This window comes from Cynocephalus volans, chromosome 4, assembly GCF_027409185.1.
Source record: "Cynocephalus volans isolate mCynVol1 chromosome 4, mCynVol1.pri, whole genome shotgun sequence".
NCBI lineage: Eukaryota > Metazoa > Chordata > Mammalia > Dermoptera > Cynocephalidae > Cynocephalus > Cynocephalus volans.
The window spans coordinates 103,931,640-103,953,391 of record NC_084463.1 but is presented as its reverse complement, the minus strand read 5'-3'; the positions used below and the strand labels follow the sequence as shown (position 1 = coordinate 103,953,391).

At 39.5% G+C, this 21,752-nt stretch overlaps 2 protein-coding genes across 2 annotated transcripts; both read right to left on the bottom strand.

The window, feature by feature from the left end:
- Positions 1–8,931: 8,931 nt before the first annotated feature.
- Positions 8,932–9,879, bottom strand: LOC134376307 (olfactory receptor 51A4-like). The gene has a single exon (XM_063094900.1). The coding sequence runs from the start codon at positions 9,877–9,879 to the stop codon at positions 8,932–8,934; it is 948 nt and encodes a 315-aa protein (XP_062950970.1).
- A 6,225-nt stretch (positions 9,880–16,104) lies between these two features.
- Positions 16,105–17,046, bottom strand: LOC134377039 (olfactory receptor 51G2-like). Its single transcript, XM_063095648.1, has one exon. The coding sequence runs from the start codon at positions 17,044–17,046 to the stop codon at positions 16,105–16,107; it is 942 nt and encodes a 313-aa protein (XP_062951718.1).
- Between the last annotated feature and the right edge of the window lie 4,706 nt (positions 17,047–21,752).

The window sequence follows — 21,752 nt, the reverse complement described above, 5'->3', positions numbered from 1 at the left end:
ATATTTTAAACACGAAGGCATACTGTTGTGAACTGAATTCCCAACCACCCCCACAAAACTCATATGTTGAAGTCCTAACTTTCAGTAACTCAGAATGTGACTATACTTAAGATGGGGTCTTTAAAGAAGTAATGTAGATGAAATGACATTTTTAAGGTGGACCCTAATCCAATATGACTTGGTGTCCTTATAAGGAGAAGGCATTTGGATGCAGAGACACACAGAAGAAAGAAAACGTGAAGAATTTTTAAAAAGACTCTCTCATTGACCAAACACAAGCATGGCTGTATCAGCTCAAGACTGGGTCGCTAGGATAATAACCACAGCCTCCCCTTAAAATTCCTGCCTGAGAAAACTCAATCCTGACAAAAGAATTTACTGATTGTACAAGCCAAAACCTGATTATAGACTGACCTACCTTCCCTTTCTTAGAACATTTACTTTAGGAAACATGCAATTGTAAATCTTTTTTTTTTTTTTTAATTCCACAGCATTGATTTAGTGCAAACCAGTGTGCTAGCATCAATTCTCAAGAAACTTTTAATTTTGTGGGTCAATAGTTCTTAAAATTTGGTATGCAACAAAATTTGTCTCCTTCAAATCTATCTTCTACAATCCAGGATTTTTTTTTTTTCAAAAATCTGGGAGCCATTTCTTTGAAGTGTAATCATCAAGAAAAATAGGGCCCCTTTCTTCCAGTCTATGGAGGCTAGGAGGTTAACTTTAATAAACAACATTTAGCAAGGAAAATGGCCTAATTACATGGACCAAACCAAATAGTAATAGTACTATTACCATAGCATACTCCAGAATTTAACTCCCCCCCCCCCCCCCCGCCTTTTGTTTCAGTTTAGGACAGCTCAGATCTATTGAAGCACCATGCTTACCCAGTTGTGCCCCACCCTGCTGTGGCCATTGCTGATCTGGGCCTTTCCACACCTTGGGAAAGAGGAACATCACCATATAAAGTTACTCTTTGCACCACTGTAAAAGCCAAAAGTACTAGGTATAAGGTATAAAGGAAATAGCCCCACTGTGCTCAGGGCTCAGCCTTTGTGATATGAGTCTGCTGAGCTAGTGCTGGCACCAATAAACTCTGCTTCCTGTCTCTAGCCTTGGTGTCCTACCTCTCCTTGTGAGTTTGCTATAACATGCTGTAACATTTCTGGGGGCTTGTCTGGGACGGTGGAGATGTCAGCTTGACCGCCTCCGTTGTCTCTGGGTCTCGGCCTCGGGGACACCCAGCAACATGGACCACAATCGAGCACCAATAGAAAGTTTTCTGTGAGTGGGAAAAACCTCACCTGATGTATATGGGGGTTGAACCCTGAGCACAATGGAACCCAAAGAGGCACAGGAACCTGATGGGGAGCTCTGCCTGATGGGAAAGGTAAGGGCCTGGGTCCTGGCAGAGCCTAATTTCAGGATAGTGGAAGGGGAGCCTGATCAACTCCCAAAGGTGAGAATGTCTTAGTACTCTATCCCATGGAGGAAATCACATTCTCTGGCTAGGATTTCAGTAATTTTGGGGTGGTGAATGAATGTGTGTGACTGTATTTGAGTGAGTGAATTGAGTGTGGAGTCCCAATCCACAAGTGCATGGTGGACCTCATATGGCTAAGAGTGACTCTCAAGAGAGAGGTCCTAAAAGGGGCTTATACTATCTCACCAAAGCCAAGAGGCACCTGAGATACAGCCGAGAAGTAAATGGCTGGAGATGGACAAAGCAATTGAAAAGATTGTTGGTTGCAACACTGGTCATGGGCATGAAAATATGGGAGGAATGCCCAGCAAACAAACTCCCCTTGCCTGTATGCCAAAGAATTTCAAAAAGGGCTTCTCTGGTGAGTATGGTGTCAAATTATCTCCTGATAAACTCAGGACATTATATGAAATAGATTGGCCATCTTTCAATGTAGGAGAGCCCTCTGAAGGGTCTTTTGACCTTCCCCTTATCTGTTGAGTCTGGCCACCATGATCAATACCCCTACATTGATTCTTAGGAGGATTTAGTTTATTCTCCATCTTCTTGGTTAAAGGCCTGCATGGAAAAACACTGCCAAATCCTCCTAGCCTGTGCAACATCAATCCCACGTCAGAATCACCCCCAGAGGTGACCACTACATGCAACCCCCAAGCTAGCCATCCTGCCCTCAGATCCAGAAGATCTGCTACCTCCCTACATGACCAGGCCAACTGCTCTGCCTGCCCCATGGTCCCTGTTACCACCTTCCACTCCAGTACTGTCACCAACATCTCCCCCCAGCCCATCAGACAGGACAAACTTGCCCCCCACATCTCCAGAGATCCCACCGTCACCTACCCTGACTCCATATGGTCCAAGCCAGACCGAGCCTTCAACTAAGTCACCACAGGGGATGGCTCTTCAGATGCCACTCTGAGGGACCCAAGGTCCTCTATACTATGATCAGAATGGGCACCTGTGGGGGGAAAGCCCCACCTCCATCTATTGGCCATTCATGATGACTGATCTTCTAAATTGGAGACATCATATGCCCTCATATACCGAAAAGCTCCAGGCTATATTTGATCTGGTCCAATTCATAGTCCAAACTCACCTGCCCACCTGGATAGACTGCAGGCAGCTCCTAATGACTCTCTTCAATAAAGAAGAGCTGTGCTGAATCAGCCATGTGGCTCTAAAATGGCTCCAAGACAATGCCCCAGCTGGAACACTGAATGTCCAAGCATATTTTCAGAACCATTTCCCTAATGAGGATCCACAACGGGTCCCCAACACAGATCAGGGTCTATGAATGCTGGAACATTACCAAGAGGCTCTCCTGGGAGGCTTAAAAGAAGGAGGAGAAAAGCTGACATGAGCAAGATCTGTGAGGTCCTCCAAAAACCATATGAAAGCCACAGTCAGTTCTACAAAAGACTCTGCAAGGCATTCCGCCTCTACATACCTTTTGATTCTGAACAGCCCCAGAACCAGAGGGCCAATGCCATTTTTGTGAGACAAGCACAGGGGGATATCTGCTGGAAACTACAAAAACTGGAAGGATTTGCCAGCATGAATGTTACCCAACTTCTAGAGATTGCAACCAAGGTGTTTGTCAATTGGGACCAGGAGGCCCACCATGAGGCAGACAGAAAAATGAAGAAAAAGGTGGACCTCCTAGCTGATGCACTGGTCAAAAGGTCAGGACCCTCAAAAGGGCCCTGGGCCTAGGGCCAAAGGCCAACCAGAGGACGGCCACAGGGCACACCCAGTCCCATGCCACCTCTGAGGCCCAACGTATGTGTCTACTGTCATGAAGACGGACGTTGGAAAAATGAGTGTCCCCAATGCCTGACCACCACTAAGGGCCAATTCCATCCCCTGAAAAGAGGACAAGCCTTCCAAGGATGCTATAACCCAGAAAAACTGTCCACCTAGGCACCCCAGCAAGATTTCATCAGTATGGCTGGGCTTGAACAATATGAAAATGAATAAGACGAACTAGGCTCCCTTCCCCTGGGACCCTGGGAGCCCTTGGTCCAATTTATGGTAGTGGGCCAACCTATAAACTTCATGGTGTGTACTGGAGCTGAACATTGGCAGTCACATAGCCTCTTGGACCTTATTCTAGGAAGCAGACCACCATAGGCAGAGCCACAGGGAGCTGACAGAAACATACCTTCTTACTGCCCAGAAGATGCAACATAGGAAAAAGAGAGGTTGTTCATGAGTTTCTCTGCTTACCCAACTGTCCAATACCCCTACTTGGACAAGATCTGCTGAGTAAGTTACAGACCCAAATATCTCTCAAAGACCAGAGAAGTATCTTTAACTCTGGGAGATTCAGAGACTTGGAGTCTTTCCCTCACCATCCCCCAGGGGGAAGAGTGGTGATTGTTTATTTTTGAGGCCATGACATCAACATTGCTGGAGCTTCCCTTCTGAGTGCCTGGAGTCTGGGCTGAAGACAACCCACCAGGTCTGGTTAAGGATATTCCCCAGTCCTGGTGAAACTGAAACCAGGGGCAGCACCAGTCCAACAAAAATAATACCGTATCCCCCTACAGGCTCAGCAAGGGGTACAAAAACATCTAGACAGATTTCTCAAGTATGGTCTTTTAAGGCCATGCCAGTCCCCCTGGAACACACCCCTACTGCTAATTCAAAGCCAGGGACCAATGAATACCAACCAGTACAAGACCTCAGGGCAGTCAGTCAAGCAACCATCAGCCTGCAGCCTGCCATTCCTAATCCACACATGTTTCTGAGCTTAATCCCTGTTGACACTGCTTAGTTCACCTGTCTAGACCTTAAAGATGCCTTTTTCTGTATCAGACTGGCCCCCCAGTGTCAACCATCTTTGTTTTTCAATAGAACAGTCCTGAAGAAACCCAAGGGCAATTAACTTGGACACAGTTGCCTCAGGGATTCAAGAACTCCCCAACCACTTTTGGCATGAGCCTGGCTTCCAACCTAGAGGATTTCCCAGTCAAACAAATTGTACTCTGCTACAATACGTTGATGACCTGTTACTGTCAGGAAAAATTCACCAAGAATGTATGAAAGAGACTGAACTCCTCCTCAAACTACCTTGGGGAAAAGGATACAAGGTATCTAAGAAAAAAACCCAAATATGCCACATAAAAGTCAAATGTTTGGGGTTCCATATCTCCCAAGGACAATACCAACTGGGACCAGAGCATAAACAGGCTCTCTGTTCCATCCCAACCCCCAACACATGAAGACAGATTTGTGACTTCCTAGGGGCCGAGGGATTCTGCAGGATCTGGATCCCCAACTTTGCAGTACTGGCTAAACCCCTCTATGAAGCAATCAAAGGAGGTGGAAAGGAACCCTGAATGTGGGAAACAACTCAACAAAAGGCCTTCATGAACGTAAAAAGGGTGCTTACATGTGCTCCAGAACTGGGACTGCCTGACTTGGAAAAACTCTTCCTTCTATACGTCCATGAAAGACAAGGTATTGTGGTGGGAGTTCTAACTCAGCTTCTGGGATACTGACACTGCCTGGTGGCATACCTTTCAAAACATCTGGACACAGTGGCCAGAGGCTGGCTGCCCTGTCTGCAGGCAGTAGCGGCCATGGCTCTTCTGGTTGCCGAAGCTGACAAGTTGACCCTGGGACAAGAAACCACCATGCGGGTGCCCCATGCTGTCCTCACCCTGCTGGATTCTAAAGGACCTGGACCTGGCTCGGAAACTCCAGACAACATCAGCCCTGCTCTAGTCACTCCGGGGGCTGACTAGTCTACACATGGCAGAAGCCTGAGGATCTTCAAATGGGCTATATCTCTGTCTATCATGACACCCACCCCCCCTTGGTGTTGACCCTTGGGGTCTTCTCACTAGCTCCAACACCGCTACTGATTTACCCACAGTTAGGGGTGGCTATGACTGGGGGCGATGAAGACGATTGGTTCCCTGACTGTAAATGCCAGGATCTTGGCCGCAGGGCCCCTAAAATGGGAGACAAGGAGAATCAGCAATGCTGCCTCCTGTCTGATGGAACTGAGGTCTGGGGTACCTAAAGGCCAACTGGGGTTTTTTTCTGCTCCAGAAACCTCCAACCTGACCAAACATGAGAGCAACTCCTGGTACCCACTACTTGGTCTTCCTCCAGGGCTCCTTTTCCCAGAGGCCCATCCTTCGGTCTCTACAACGGGCTCAAAGTCTCCCTCCAGGACACATCCACAGTTGGCCAGAAACTGTTCATACACCCGGCAGAAAGCATAGCCCAAATCCTAAACTTTTCAAGCTGTTGGATATGTGGGGAACCCCTAATGAGTGAAAACTGGATCTAGCCTAGGGGTTTCCAAAATCCTCCTATGGAACAGGACCACAGCCCCATGGGCCTCTGCCCTCCCAACCCCCAGCAACTGTCCTGTCCTCAGAAGTCATTGGACATAATTGCCTAAGTCGACAGGGCCAAAATTTCACTCAATGGATTGGCAAATCCTTTTGCCAACAGATGTACTCCTTAAATAGAACTTCCTATCCTCAGTACCGGGCCCGACCTCTGACCACTGAGATGGCCCACAACCAATCCTGCACACCAAACCCTGATTATCCCCAACTAGTAAATTGCGCAGGGTCTTGGCCCTTCCGAGGAATTGCAAGGATCAACCAGTACTGGAAATATTTAAATTCTACAGACCCTAAAACTTAGAGAGCAACTGAAGGGCTCTTCTGGATCTATGGAAGAAGGGCTTATAACCCTCTTCCCCCCAACTGGAGTGAAAGCTGTGCTCTAGGAGGTGCTCAACCAGGCTTCTTTCTGTTGCCCCAGAACCAAGGCCCACAGCTGGGAATCCCCCTATATGATGACCTGAGGTCCAAACGGTCCCTCAAATTGGGGTGAAAACAAACCGGGGAAAATATGAATGGCCACCTCAGCACATAATAGAGTATTACGGCCCTGCCACCTGGGCTCAGGATGGTAGCTAGGGATACTAAACCCCCATCTATATGTTAAACCACATCATTAGACTCCAGTCAATTTTAGAAACAATTGCCAACAAAACTACCATGGCTCTAGAGCTCCTGGCCAACCAACAATCCCACAAGAAGAGCCATATATCAAAATCGGTTGGCTTAGGCTACCTCCTAGTAGAGGTGGGAGAAGTCTGTGAAAAATTTAACTCTTCACACTACTGTTTACAAATAGATGACAACAAAAGAGCAGTCACCACCATAGCCACAAAAATAAGAAAATTAGCTTATATCCCTGTACAAAAATGGTCAGGCTGGAACCCAGGAAACCTCTTCAGAGGGTGATTTAGCATGTTTAGAGGACTCAAAATCCTTGTTATTATGGTTCTCTTCGTAATGGGCACCTGTCTTATCCTCCTTTGCCTGTTACCTCTGGTAATTTGCACAGTCACATCCTCCTTGGAGGCTACAGTGGAACAAAAACCATGGCCAAAATTTTCTCACTATAGCAATATCAACCCTTGACTCAACTAGAGCCTGAAAATGGTGCTGTATGACCAGGCCATGGCTGGCCACAGTCAATGCATCAAAGGGGAGAATGAGGTACCCATGCTTACCCAGCTGTGCCTTTCCCCGCTGTGACCATTGCTGATCCAGGACTTTCCACACCCAGGGAAAGAGAAACATCACCATATAAGATTACCCCTTGCACTACTGTAAAAGCCAGAAGTACTATGGTATAAAGAAAACAACTCCACTGTGCTTGGGGCTCAGACTTGGTGACACAAGTCTGCTGAGCTGGTGCTGGCACCAATAAACTCCGCTTCCTGCCTCAAGCCTCAGTGTCCTGCCTCTCCTTGTGAGTTCTCTGTAACATGCTGTAACACTATACTGAAGTCTCTCTCTCTGTGTTCCCCAAACATGGCCTTATTTACACATTCATACAATAACAATTAATTCTCAGAGATCTACTCCCCATCAGAAAATGTACCAGACATTAGATACAGAAATAATGAAAATAGATGAGTTCCCCTTTGCTGAGAGCATGATTTATTCTGAAAGAAAAAAAATTATATCTGTAATTGCAAGTAATACGCATAATGAAGAATAAAGAGTAAAGTAGCTACGAGAGATAAAAATGAAGTTCATAATTTAGACAGGGTTTAGGGAAATAACTGTGATGAAATTAAGTTAAAACGAAAAAATCAAAATAAATATGAAATTGGAACTTAAGAGAATTTTAAGATAAAGGGATCAGGTGTGCAAATTCATATGAAATAGAAAATAGCTCTGTAAATTTATATATATATATATATATATATATATATTCATATATATATATATGAATCACAGGAGCCCCAAGTCTGAAAGCGCACTCTAATAGTATTTGCCTATTCCAAAGAATTCACCAATTGTTACATCAGCTTATTAGACTTAAGGGAGTTGCTGATGGCAGTTGACAGCTGGAAAACCGCACCTCCACGGGGTACATACAGCAGTTGCATAGCAAGCAGATCAAAGTTTGCTTGTTTATGCACAGACCCTCACCTAACTCACATAACCCAGAGTATGTGGGAGATCTACTTTCCTGGAGCCAGAGTATTTTAACAACAGTGGCTAATTTACTTAGGGTTCCTGCTTTCTCCAGTCTTCCATTTGTCTTAAAGGGGCCATTTGTCCTAAAGGAGGCATGTCTTTCCTTGGGTAGCTACCTTGGCCAGGGGTAGTTTCCCAAGGGGGAGGGGAAACTCTGGTATACATGGGGAGGGAGAATAGGTCTATGTCCAGCATTTACCCTACAATATAGAAGGTCAATGTAGTTGTACTTTAATAATTATCTGAAGATGGAGAAGCAGAGAGGTTCCAGTTCATGTATGATCTTATAGTATGTACTTTTATTTTTTAAATCCTAGCCTCAAAATAGAGAGCTCATATTTAAAAGAAGAATTGTATCATCCAATTTGCCTTTTAAAGAGATAACCCCTTCCTTGAATAGATAATTAATTAGAAAGCAGCAAGAGCAGATGTTTAGAAAGTTGAAAGGTTATTGCAGTATTACACTAAAAAAAGTGCTGATGACATACTAGGATGACTGAGATGGAGATAGTGAGGAGGAAAGGGAATAAGATATAACTTGGTTCTAGAAACAAAAGAAATTAATATAGATTGATTGAATATGAGGAATGAGTAATTGCACTCTGTCAGGAGAATATACATTACCACTTTTCTGTCTTTATTGGAATTTTTTGCCTTATTACAGGAGATATCACGACATCTATTTTCATCTTTTTTTACTGACTTTCCTCTTGTACCACCTATGGAGGGACATCAATCAATGTAAATTGTTACAAGTACTACCTATGCTTATGCTCTACATCACTTGTGAATTAAGTCAATTCAATGATAAAAACAACAAAAAATTATATTGATGCATCTTTGTGCCAAATATTAAGTTCTTTAAAACTCACTTTTGCAATTTTCCCCCAAACATCTCCCCACTATGTTCCTTATTACACATTATAATTGTACTTCCTTCTTACATAATTTTGCTGCAACTCTCATTCTAATCTGCCTAGTTTTCGCACAGTACACAATAGGGTTCATCAGAGGAGGTACGAGTAAGAGAACATTTGCCATGAGAACATTAAAGAGAGGAGAGACATGCTGGACAAAGCGATGGACAATGGCCAGGTTGATGATGGGCAGATAGAAGATGATCACTGCACAGATGTGTGAAACACAAGTATTGAGGGCCTTGAACTGCTCCTTTCGGGATGCAATTCCCAGCACAGTCTTGAGGATCAGGATATAAGTCATAGTAATGAGCAGAAAGTCCACCGTAACACAGAGTGCCCCAAAAAAGCCATAGATGACATCAATTCTGTTGTCAGAGCAGGCCAACTTCATGACATCCTGGTGGAGACAATAGGAATGGGATAATTGGCTTTTCTTACAATATCTCAAGCTTTTCAAAATGAAGGGGAATGGCAGAACCAGGAGGATACTCTTGCTAAAGAATATCATTCCTACTTGGGCAACTCTGACAGGTGTAAGGATGGAGCTGTATCTCAGAGGGTTATAAATGGCTAGGAAACGGTCAAGTGACATGATCAAGAGCACTGAGGATTCAAATACTGTGAATCCATGAATGAAGAATTCCTGGGCAAAGCAAGCATTGGCAGAAATTTCAGGAGCATTGAACAGGAAGATCCTCAACATGGTGGGAAGAGAAGATAAAGACAAACCCAAGTCAGTCAGGGCCAACATGGAAAGGAAGTAGTACATGGGCTCGTGCAAGGAGGGCTCTGTCTTGATGATAAAAAGAATGGTGCAGTTTCCCAGAATAGCAACAAGATACATGCTGCAGAGGGGGATGGACATCCAGATGTGTGCATATTCTAGTCCTGGCATCCCAACTAAGAGACAGGTGCTGATTTCAACATTTGATGAGTTGATAATGAACATGACACATTCAGAAAGTTCTGCAATGAGACATACAAACCCTGTGTTGAAAAAATATGAATCTCTAACTATTTTATAGAGAAAAGCACATGAAATTTCTTGATTTTCAGCTGTTTTACAGAGCAAAATCTTTAGTTGACTATCATATGGAGAAAAATAGATGCCACTTTAAACTAGAATCTCATTAGTTTATACCTTTAAAAAATTACATATCACCATGTCTTTTCTATACAGAAATTAGATTAGTATTTCACATTCACAAATGTGCCTGAATTCATTTTTTCTGTAACATATTAGTTATCTCTAGCCATTTAATCTGGAGTTTTTTTATTATTTCTTTCTTTCAGATCCTATATAAGATGTTGGTTAGAAAATGTAATTCCTAGCGTGGCACTAAATAAAGGCTAAGGAATATCTCAGACTTATCATCTTTGTAACTCCCATAAACTGCTCTTATTTCTATGTGCTGCCCTCTGAAAAATATTGGTTGTTACACATCCTTGAAAAAACCCCATTATTTTTGTCATTTTGCTATCTGTACATGCATTCACTGCAGAGATTACTGATGCATTCTGTCTCACTTTTTCCTAGCCTGAAATTTATGACCAGATGTGTGTATTAACTGGAGAACAATTACCCAAACTGATAGGATTACAACATAGGAGAATTCAAATTATGGTAAAAGCTGAGGACCAAAAGGTAAATACTTTATTTACACAGTCTCTGAAAGGAATATTATGCCTGGTGTATGGCTTTTAGATCCTTTTGCTTGTTCTACGCAAAGTTTTATATGGCTGATTGCCAAAAGGGAAAGTAATTTGAAAGAAAAATAGATGAGAATATCTGAGTACTTACCATGGAGTAGATATTTTGGAGGGCACTTTTAAAAATAGCTAAAGGATCCCAGCATAAAATCCCAGAAGTCACTGAATTTGTCTGCCACTGAAGGCTCCTCCTAATATTTGAGGACTTGTCTCTTCCCTATCCCTCAGTCAACTGCACTAAGGGCACTGAGCTCTCTGGGGATTTCAGCCAAGCTGGATCTGTTATGAGAATAAGCATAAACTTGTGCAGACGCAGTAAATCCAGAGAGATCATGGATACAAAGAACATTTGTTTAATGTTTTTCTTTTAACAACAGTAAAAGGAGAATAAACTAAGTCCAAGGTACAAAGGAAGGAAAAATGACATCATTTGAAATAAATTATTTTTATATCTCTCATAAAAGAGATAAAATAAAGCAGAGATTTGGTTCTTTGAAAGTTATAAGCAAACACATCAAAAATTAGATTGATCTATGGTGAGAGGTACAGGTATAGCCTTATTATCCCACATATGAATATCTAGTTTTCCCAGAACCATTTGCTGAAGAGGCAGTCTCTTCCCTAGTGTGTAGACTTGGAACCTGTGTCAAAGATCAGTTGGCTGTAGGTGTATGGATTGATTTCTGGGTTCTCTATTCTATTACATTGGACCATGTGTCTGTTTTTATGCCAGTACCATGCTGTTTTGATTATTACAGCTTTGTGGTATAGTTTAAAGTCAGGTAGTGATATGCATCCAGCTTTACTTTTTTCTTTTGCTCAGGATTCCTTTGGCTATGCATGGTCTTTTCTTATTCCATATAAATGTCTGGATAGTTTTTTTCCATTTCTGGGAAAAACGTCATTGGAATTTTGATGGGGATTGCATTAAATATGTAGATCAGTTTGGGTGATATGGACATTTTCACAGTGTTCATTCTGATCTAAGAGCATGGGATATCTTTCCATCATCTTGTGTCCTCTCTAATTTCTCTCAACAGTGGTCTGTAGTTCTCTTTGTAGAGATTTTTCACATCCATGGTTAACTTTATTCCTAAGCATTTTATTTTTTTGGTGGTTATTGTAAGTGGGCTAGCTTTCCTGATTTCTTTTTCTGCGTATTTGCTGTCGGAGTATAGAAATGCTACTGATTTCTGTGTGTTAATTTTGTATCCTGCAACTTTGCTGAAATCATTTATCAACTCTAAGAGGTTTTTGTAGAGGCTTTAGGCTGTTCAATATATAAGATCATGTCATCTGCAAAGAGGGACAGTTTGACTTCATCTTTTCAAATCTGGAATACTTTTATTTCCTTCTCTTCTCTGATTGCTCTTGCTAGTACTTCCAACACTATGTTGAATAGGAGTGGTGAGAGTGGGCATCCTTGTCTAGTTTCTATTCTTAAGGGAAAAGTTTCACCTTTTCCCCATTCAGGATGATATTGGCAGTGAGCTTATCATATATGACTTTAATTGTGTTGAGATACTTCCCACCTATACCTAACTTGTACAGAGTCTTTATCATGAACAAATTTTGAATTTTGTCAAATGCTTTTTCAGCAAATCAACTCAAAATGGATTAAATATTTAAATATACATCCAGAAGCAATAAAACTCCTTAAATAAAACATAGGGGAAACACTCCAGGAAGTAGGAATTGGTACAGACTTCATGAATATAACCCCAAAAGCACAGGCAACCAAAGGAAAAATAAACAAATGGGATTATATCAAACTAAAAAGCTTCTGCATAGCAAAAGAAACAATCAACAGAGTGAAAAGACAACCAACAGAGTGGGAGAAAATATTTGCAAAATATACATCTGACAAAGGATTAATATCCAGAATATATAAGGAACTCAAACAACTTTACAGCCAAAACCTAAATAACCCAATTTAAAAATGGGCAAATGAGCTCAATATGTATTTCTTAAAGGAAGATATACCAATGGCTAATAGACATGTGAAAAAAATGTTCAACATCACTCAGCACTTGGGAAATGCAGATCAAAACCACTTTGAGATATCATCTCACTCCAGTTAAGATGACTAATATCCAGAAGACTGAGAATGATAAATGCTGATGAAATTGTGGGGAAAAGGGAACTCTCACACACTGTTAGTGGGACTGCAAGATGATGCAGCCATTATGGAAAATGGTATGGAGGTTCCTCAAACAATTACAGATAAATCTACCATATGACCCAGCTATCCATTGCTGCAAATGTACCCAGAGGAACGGAAATCATCATGTCAAAGGGATACCTGTACTCCCAAATTTATTGCAGCACTCTTTACAATAGCCAAGAGTTGGAACCAGCCTGAATGTCCATCATCAGATGAGTGGATAAGGAAACTCTGGTATATCTGCACAATGGAATACTACTCTGCTATAAAATAGAATTAAATACTACCATTCACAATAACATGGATAGACTTACAGAAAATTATATTAAGTGAAACAAGTCAGGCACAGAAAGAGAAATACCATATGTCCTTACAGCTTTCAATATAGCTACAATAATTAAGAGAGTGTAGTATTGGTGTATAATAGATATATAGACTAATGGAACAGAATAGATTGCTCAAAAACAGATACAGATGAGTGTAGTGAACTAATCATTGACAAAGGAGAAAAGGCAATTCAACAGAGAAAGAATAGTTTCATCAAGAAATGGCACTGAAACAATAGGACATCCATGTAAAGGAAAAAGAACAATCTGGACACAAAACTTATCCATTTCACTAAAGTTAACAGAAAATGTTTCATAGACCTGAATATAAAACAAAACACTATAAAACTTCTATTTAAAAAATGTAGGAGAAAATCTATATGACCTTGAGTTTGGCGAGAAAAAAAGAACAATCCATAACTTATGGCAAGGAAAGAAACACAATCCATAAAAGACAAAATGTATAAGTTAAACTTTATTAAAATTAAAAGCTTCCTATCAGTAAGTCACTGATAAGAGAATGAAAAGACAAGCCACAGACTACAGGGAACTGTCTGCAAATCACGTAAATAACAAGTGACTTGTATCCAGAATATAATTCTGATATTTCTATATATGTATACTGGAAATGAACAATTCAGTACATAGATAGTAGATGATAAGAGCAAGGTTTCTCAGTGTTAGAGTCGGAGTTTACAAGAAAGCAGAGGAGACTAGAATGATGCATGTGGTAATGAATTAAAGTTGGAGATATCAACATAAACTCATAATTTACTTAATATAGATGCAGATGGTTGCATATAGAAATATTTATAAATATCTGTATATGAATGGGCTAGTATACACACATATATTTCCTTTCTTTGTCAGATGAAAAGGGCTAGAAGCTAGCATACCTCATTAGTAAGGAGTACATCCAGCACTCATACCTTGGTTAAAAATATCATTCTTAATTAAAAGGAGTGCTCCTTGGAGAAATGCCAATTCTGTCTTTGAGAGGGAATATACAAAATGATCCTGGAGGATCTTGTACTACAAGAAAGTAAGGACATGTTAAAACAAAAAAAAACATAAATAAATAAATAAATAGATAGATACACAAACACAAACAAATCAATAAATAAATACAAATAAATAAAACCCCATATTGATGGTGGTATGTCAAAGAGAACAGGTGTCAACTAATAAGAGCTTCCGCTGGACAAAGCTGAAACAATTTGGAAAACAAAATAAAGAAAGAAAGTGCATCTGATTAAAATCTAAAGTATCAAATAAATATCCACAGTCAATATTAATGTAAATGAATCATTAAATAAATAAGGAAGAGAAGATGAATCTTCCATGCAAAAGAAATTCAAGTAATTTATGTAGATATTCTGTCCTTGAGGAGGATCACGATTTTCCCCTCTTTCTGTGTAGGCTGTACATAGTGACTTCCTTCCAAAAAAAATACAGTATAAAATGAAGAAATTTTTTAAAAAGAAAGAAAAATTAACAGTGACATGACAAAAGGAGAAACATGATGAGCTACTCCAGTCACATGATCAAAATCAACACCAATAGTGATGTCATGTTGCTAATATGTATTCTTCATATGTCAAAAATGAAAATGGTATTCATTCTTTGTGGTCTGGTCTTCTTCCCCCAAATACATAAACTTAGTCTAATCATAAGAAAAATATCAAAAAAATAGACACACATTTTACAAAATTCCTAACTATTACTCCTCAAAAGTGACAAGATATTCAAACAATGAAAGTCTGAGCAGCTTTTACAGCTAAGAGGAGCCTAAGAACACATGATGGAACACATGACGATTAATGTAATATGGTATTCTGGACCAGATCCTGGAGCAGAAGAACAACACTAGTTAAAAACTAAGAAAATCCGAAAAAGTTATCACTTTGGCTAGGGAAGTGCCAATATTGGTTATTAATTGACACAAATGTGCCATACTAATGTAAGACATTAATAATAGGGGGAACTGAGTGCAAGATATATGGGATCTGTGTACCATCTCTAAAATTTTTCTGTAAGTCTAAAAGTATCAAATATAATGTTATTTTTTAAAAGGCATTGTTAACGTCAGAAGACATAGAGGTTTAAATAAAGGTGTGAATATTAACTTTAGTAACAAGAAGATCACTAGAAAGAAAGTACAATTTCAGTGGAATCATGAAGATGAAAATTAAACCACAGCACATTAAGATCAGAGTGGGAGGTGATAAAGTTAAACCAGTGAATATGCACAATTCTTTAAGGATATTGTGCTATAAAATTTTAAAACAGATATTTCAATAGATCATATTAATTAGAAACAAGGTCTTTTTAGCATCAAATTTTTAAAGTCTTTAGTATTTAAAATCTCTATCTACATCAATCCAATAATTAGAGATGAGGAATATAATCCTTGAAAAATATCTTGAGCATTCCAGTGTAGGATGGCATTGGAAAACAAAAAAGTGTGATCAGGACAGTATATGTGGAGGAATACAGATACTGAAGGACTGTATTCCTTTCTCATCAGGTCATAGAAAACACATTTTAAAACATAGAATGATTGATTGCTGTCATAAAAACTGAGAAATATTCGTCAATATTTTTCCTTTCTGAACAGAGGATTTTTAAAATGTACTCAAAATAGTTTTATATTAAGGTAAATAATGTGGGGAAATATTGTTGATCTAGACTACAGGGTCTGTATTAGACATAGAGTTCTCTTGAAATCTAAATCGTCTCAGAAATTGAGGGCCTTCAAAAGGTATAATCAACAACTTCACTATAATAAAAAACTGTTTCTTTATTCCATATATTAAAAAGATTAACAAAATTACTATTATCAAAGTTTAGATCCAGTGTTTTAAAGGAAAATTATTAGTAGTAATATTTAAATTCAAAATTCTACATTAATATGAAATGTTCTCATAAATATAGAGGGAATGGGAGGAAAGTTGTGTTTTAGAGTCTCCTCTATCTAAACTTTATGTTTCTTGAATTTCTTGAGGATTCTGTCACGAATCTGCTTGGTCTTGACACTGTAGACAATGGGGTTCATGAGAGGTGGAACCAGCAAGTAGACGTTGGCCATGAGCACATGGACAATTGGGGAAGCATTCTGCCCATAGCGACGGATCATAGACAGCCCGATCATTGGTGTATAGAAAGTGAGTACAGCACAGATGTGGGAGATACAAGTATTAAGGGCTTTCACTCTCTCTGCCTTGGAGGCTATGCTCAACACTGTGCACAGGATGAGGAGATAGGAGAGAAGGAGAAGCACTGAATCAAGTCCCATGGAGCAGACGACCACCATGAGGCCATAGATGCTGCTCACCCGACGGCTGGATACAGTTGTTTTTATGAGGTCCTGATGCAGGCAGAAGGGGTAGGAGAGAATATTGACAGCACAGTATTGAAGCCTCTTGAGGAGGAAGGAAGCTGGAAAGACCAGAGCCAAGGCCCTTCCAGCAATGGCCAGCCCAATCCCAAAGATTACACCATTGGTTAGAATGGCTGCATAGCGCAGGGGTTCTCGAATTGCTATAAAGCGGTCAAAGGCCATGGCCAACAACACAGCTGATTCAATAATTGAGAAAACATGAATGAAGTACATCTGGACCAGACAAACATTGGAAGAGATCTCCCGGGCATGGAACCAGAAGACGCTGAACATAGTAGGCAAGGTAGTGGTAGACAGGCCCAGGTCAGTGAGTGCTAGCATCGATAGAAAGTAGTACATTGGTTGGTGAAGGGAAGACTCGGCTCTGATAATGAAGAGGATAGTAATGTTTCCAGCAATTGAGGTAGCATAAACCAAAAAGATGGGGAGGGAAATCAAGCCATATCTGTTTTCAAGGCCAGAGAGGCCTGTCAGGAGGAAGCGAGGGTATAGGGTAGAGCTATTGAAGACAGACATGGTGCTGATGGACCTCCACCTAAACAGGGAGAGAAGAGCATGGAAAATTAGCATAAAAGGTAACATAGTAAAAAGGAATAATGCTTTGATGTATGCTGCTCTATGTTTAGTGTGTTTAATCACTCCTCTACTCATTATATTTAATTACCATCTGTATTTATTATCTTACCAATTAATTTATTCTTTCTGATTGCACATTTATTGAAAACATATTTCATTAAAGAAAATGTGGTAGTGCTAAAAATACAGAAATGTATAGTTGACCTTTTAACAATGTGGGGGTTAGGAATGCAGACCCCCACACAGTCAAAAATCTGCTAAAAATACAGAAATGTATAGTTGACCTTTTAACAATGTGGGGGTTAGGAGTGCAGACCCCCACACAGTCAAAAATCTGCTAAAAATACAGAAATGTATAGTTGACCTTTTAACAATGTGGGGGTTAGGAGTGCAGACCCCCACACAGTCAAAATCTGCATATACTTTTAACTCCAAAAACTTCACTACTAATAGCCAACTGTTGACCAAAAGCCCTACCAATAAACAGTTGATTAACACATATTTTGTATGTTATGTATATAATATACTGCATTCTTATAATAAAGTAAGCTAGAGAAAAGAAAATGTTATTAAGAAAACAATAAGACTGAGAAAATACATTTAGTTTCTGTATGCATATTTATTGGGAAGAAAAAAATCTGTGTATAAGTGGACCCACGCAGTTCAAACCTGTGTTGTTGAAGGGTCAACTGAATAAAAAATATCCTCAAATACTTAAAAGCTAGTGGATAGAAAGCAAAATTAAAATTAAGTTTAGTTTAACACTTTAAAGATGATACACAAACAAGATAAAAACACAAAAGAGGGAACTAACCTCATCCAGGGAGGTCAGGGAAGATGTACTGGAAGTGATTCTTGAGTTAGGTCTCAGATGACAAGTTGCAGTCAGATGGATCAAAGGGCTGAGAAGTGCATCTTGCACTGATTGACACTAATATAAATGCAGAAAGGTGTTAGAGAATATTACAAATGTGAGCAAATATAATTGAGTAAAGCTATGGGTTGCAGTGGCTCTGTATATGGTTTTTGGACTAGGTTAAATAGAAATGGACCATAATTTCTAAAGGAACTTGTACATACATGTAAGGGGCTTGGACCTAATCTTAGAGGACACAACATAGTCATTGTAATAGAAAATAAACAACTTGACCAGATTAATATTATATTGATGTCAAACTAGAATCAATGTTAAAAATGGTCTAAAGATTGTCAAGACAGAAGACAGGGAAACCCTTTAGGGTGCTTCATCCAGAAGTGGATGAAAGTGAAATCCAACAGTGGGTATCATGAAGGATGAATAAGTATAAAAGTTACATAGGGAAAAAAAAATAACACAGATAATGTGGATCATCATATACTAAGAATGAGAAGAAAAAAGAAATCCACAACAAGTTTAACTATTTGGCAGATTTTTGTGTCATTTATTGCAACAAATCAATAAACAAACAAACAAAAAAATAGACAAAAGACCTGCATGGAAATTTGGTGAACCAGTGGGCAAGATGAATCCAGTTTCGTTGTAGCAAATTTGAGACATGTATATTCAGTACATAGTGGTATGTTTTTCCGTAGAGGGTTGTAAAAGGAAAAATTACTTCTATTCACAGAGAATTTGGAAGAATGCCTAACAGAGCAAAGAGAGAAAAAGAAATTTCTTCACACAAAAATAGAAAAGAAAATTAAAGCAAAGAGAGAACACAATGCCAAGTTATAAAAAGAGTATCAGAACTTCATATGCTCAGAGCTCAATTGCCCCAATAGATCAGATGTGCCGTAGGGAATACAAGAGTCAGATATCACCATGGACTAAAGAAGGGAGACATTAGAGTAGGAGCCCTAGAGACCTCAGTTACTCCGCAACATGACAGCCACCCTATTCCGTTACTCTGAGCACTAAACATTAATAAAAATTTTCACCTAGCATATTCCATGTCAAAATTTTGCCAAAATTTATATGGCCCATTCCTCAATCTATCCTTTTCCACCAGCTTAATCACACTTTACAGTTTCTTCTGACAGGCCTAATTATAAAATAGCTAATTTTGTAACAATTTACAGAGATAAAGGAATTTTTCCCCTCTGATGTCATTTTCCTTCATTTTTAAAGCAGATGCAGTGAAGAGGAGAACTGATTTACATATTCTTATTCTATACATACTGATTTATATACTATACTAATCAAGCATACGTATTAGGAAATACGGTTTTTATGTATCTCCCTCTCTTTCCTAGCTCTTGATGTCATAAACTTCTGTTCTCCATCATTGAATAACAACTGCCTCATCACTTTGGCACGCACACACAATTATTTTACTTTTTCTTGATATCCCCCCTTAAATCCTTCAATATTCTTCAGCTCTCATTCTGCGTACGCATGCTGGGTCTTTCCTCTTAGACAACTGTCTCCCACCTCTCTTTAGAAAAGTCTCTGACTTAGGGTGTTCGTAATTTGTCTTCCCTGTTGGATACAGACACAGCACACCGCTCTCAGTGACTACTGCTGTAGAGTCAGAGAAAGTTGGATGACACTGTTATTTACTACCTCTACCACTGTGGACAAATTGTTAAAGTATTTTTAGCACATAAAAACTGGTAATTATTTTACTTTATGTAATATTGAAGAGAGTCAAGCATATGTATCTGAACTGCTCAGCACAGTGTCTGAGACTTAGGAGATACTTTGGGTTTAAGTGAAGCAAACTGTTAATTGAGATGCTGAGGTAGCCATGATATCAAGCATATGGGCCATACACAGCAGTGATCTGTAGACAGGAGTGATCTGTAGTGCCCAAGTTATCACTTGCAAAGATGTTACCTTCCATGGCTTCTCTTAAGAACGATCTTGCCTAATTTTTTTCTTTCTTTTTTTGCTCATAATATTGTTAAGTGTGTGTGATATATGTGAGAATGAGATAGAGGAGGTACTGAAATCATTGTCAACATTATCAACTTTATCAGTTTTAGAACTATAATTTTTAGTTAATATCAGATAGTAATGCTTTGAGAGAAGAGGAATTTCAGTACATGGATACCCACCATAGGCATTACCTGTGCCTGGAGGTGAATTTATAATGACAACCCATTCCAGAGCTCTTCCAAGAAGCTTTTGAAAATGATAGTCTGACTCCTTTAGAGGAATGGCAATCTATACCTCTGACCTAACCCAGAGCAGTAACATACACAAGTAGAGGTCAGTCCTATCTCTTGACTTTCCCTTCCACTTCCTGGATTCTTCAAGTGTGTAATGTACTTATCCATTCTTCTCACCTTGAAGCCTTCCTTCAGGCACACCTGAGCCCTCAAGTGCTGACAGCCTTTCACCCAGCTGTAGGTTGGCTGAGTTTCCAGTCTGTCAAGTTAGTGACTTCCTGTAGGTAGAGAAAGCCACTGGAGATGGACATAGCAAAGAATAAAATACATTGTTCCTGAATGCAGATAATTCTTCAGGGAAATACAGATGTCCTGAGTGAGGCATCATTCTCTCCTTCAGTGACTCTAGAGCCAAGATAGGGTTATTTTGCCCTTGGCATCCTTGACTCTATCTAGCCAGGTGCTTTATCAGCACTACATTTCTGTGCTTTAACTACTCTAGCCTGTCAGCCTCTCTTGAAGAGTCCATTCCCTCAGGACCATGTTATTTTCTCAATACAACCTCTAGGGAATATAAATGATGTCAATGCTTCCAGAGCTATTTCTCCTGCTCAAGTGTGGTAGATAGTAATACTAATTTCCCAATCTGGACACCCGTGGACCCAGATCAGGAAATAATTAAAAAGTGTTCTGGGGATCATTTGGTGGAGAAAAAAGATGGACTTAGTCAGTTAGAATAATGTATAATAAAAAGTCTGTGCTCTTAGTAACCAGATACAGCAATTACTAACTGTTGAATGTTGGGAAAATTAATCTGTTTTTAGGCCATGTTTTTGCAAGCGTAAAATAGAAATAAAGAAACTCACCTTGTTAAACTTTTATAAGGAATGTAATAATGCATGTGAAATATATATTTATTGTTCAAAAGTATTGTTTATGATAGCAATTATAAATAAGGGCTACAGTATCCAAATCTCATACAGTCGGCCCATAATATCAAGGCTTTCACCAGCTACCAGACAGAAGTGTGACCATTCCATTACAGTAGCCCACAAATCTGCCTCTGAGAAGTCCTGAACTGTTACAGTAAATGGAAAAGAAAAAGGCATGATAGAGTACAAAAAGTTACACTTCTATGTCCTCACCATCTGGCAAAAAAATAAATCCCCCAAAGTATAATTCTAAAGGGCATCTTATCTGTTCATTAGCAATTACACAGGTAATAGATATGAAAGTGGAAGCTGGGTTTGGCAAATTTCCTCTGCTTTAGATTAAAATCCATCACTGCTTGTCCTCTTTTCTGTTCTTTACCTTCACTAAAAAATTTATCTCAGTTGTTACTGCTATTTCTCAAGGCCAATTTATTTTTTTCTTTTCATAACTTGTAATGTAACTAGTCGATATATCTTTATCCACAATGTAAACTACCTCTCAGATCTATCATTTTGTGTTCATTTTCTTCAATGCGAGATCAATTAAAATCATTTCCAATGTCTCCACTCAGGAGAAAATTACTTCATGGTTGTTTTTAAGGATGCCACAGCTGCCTCATTCAA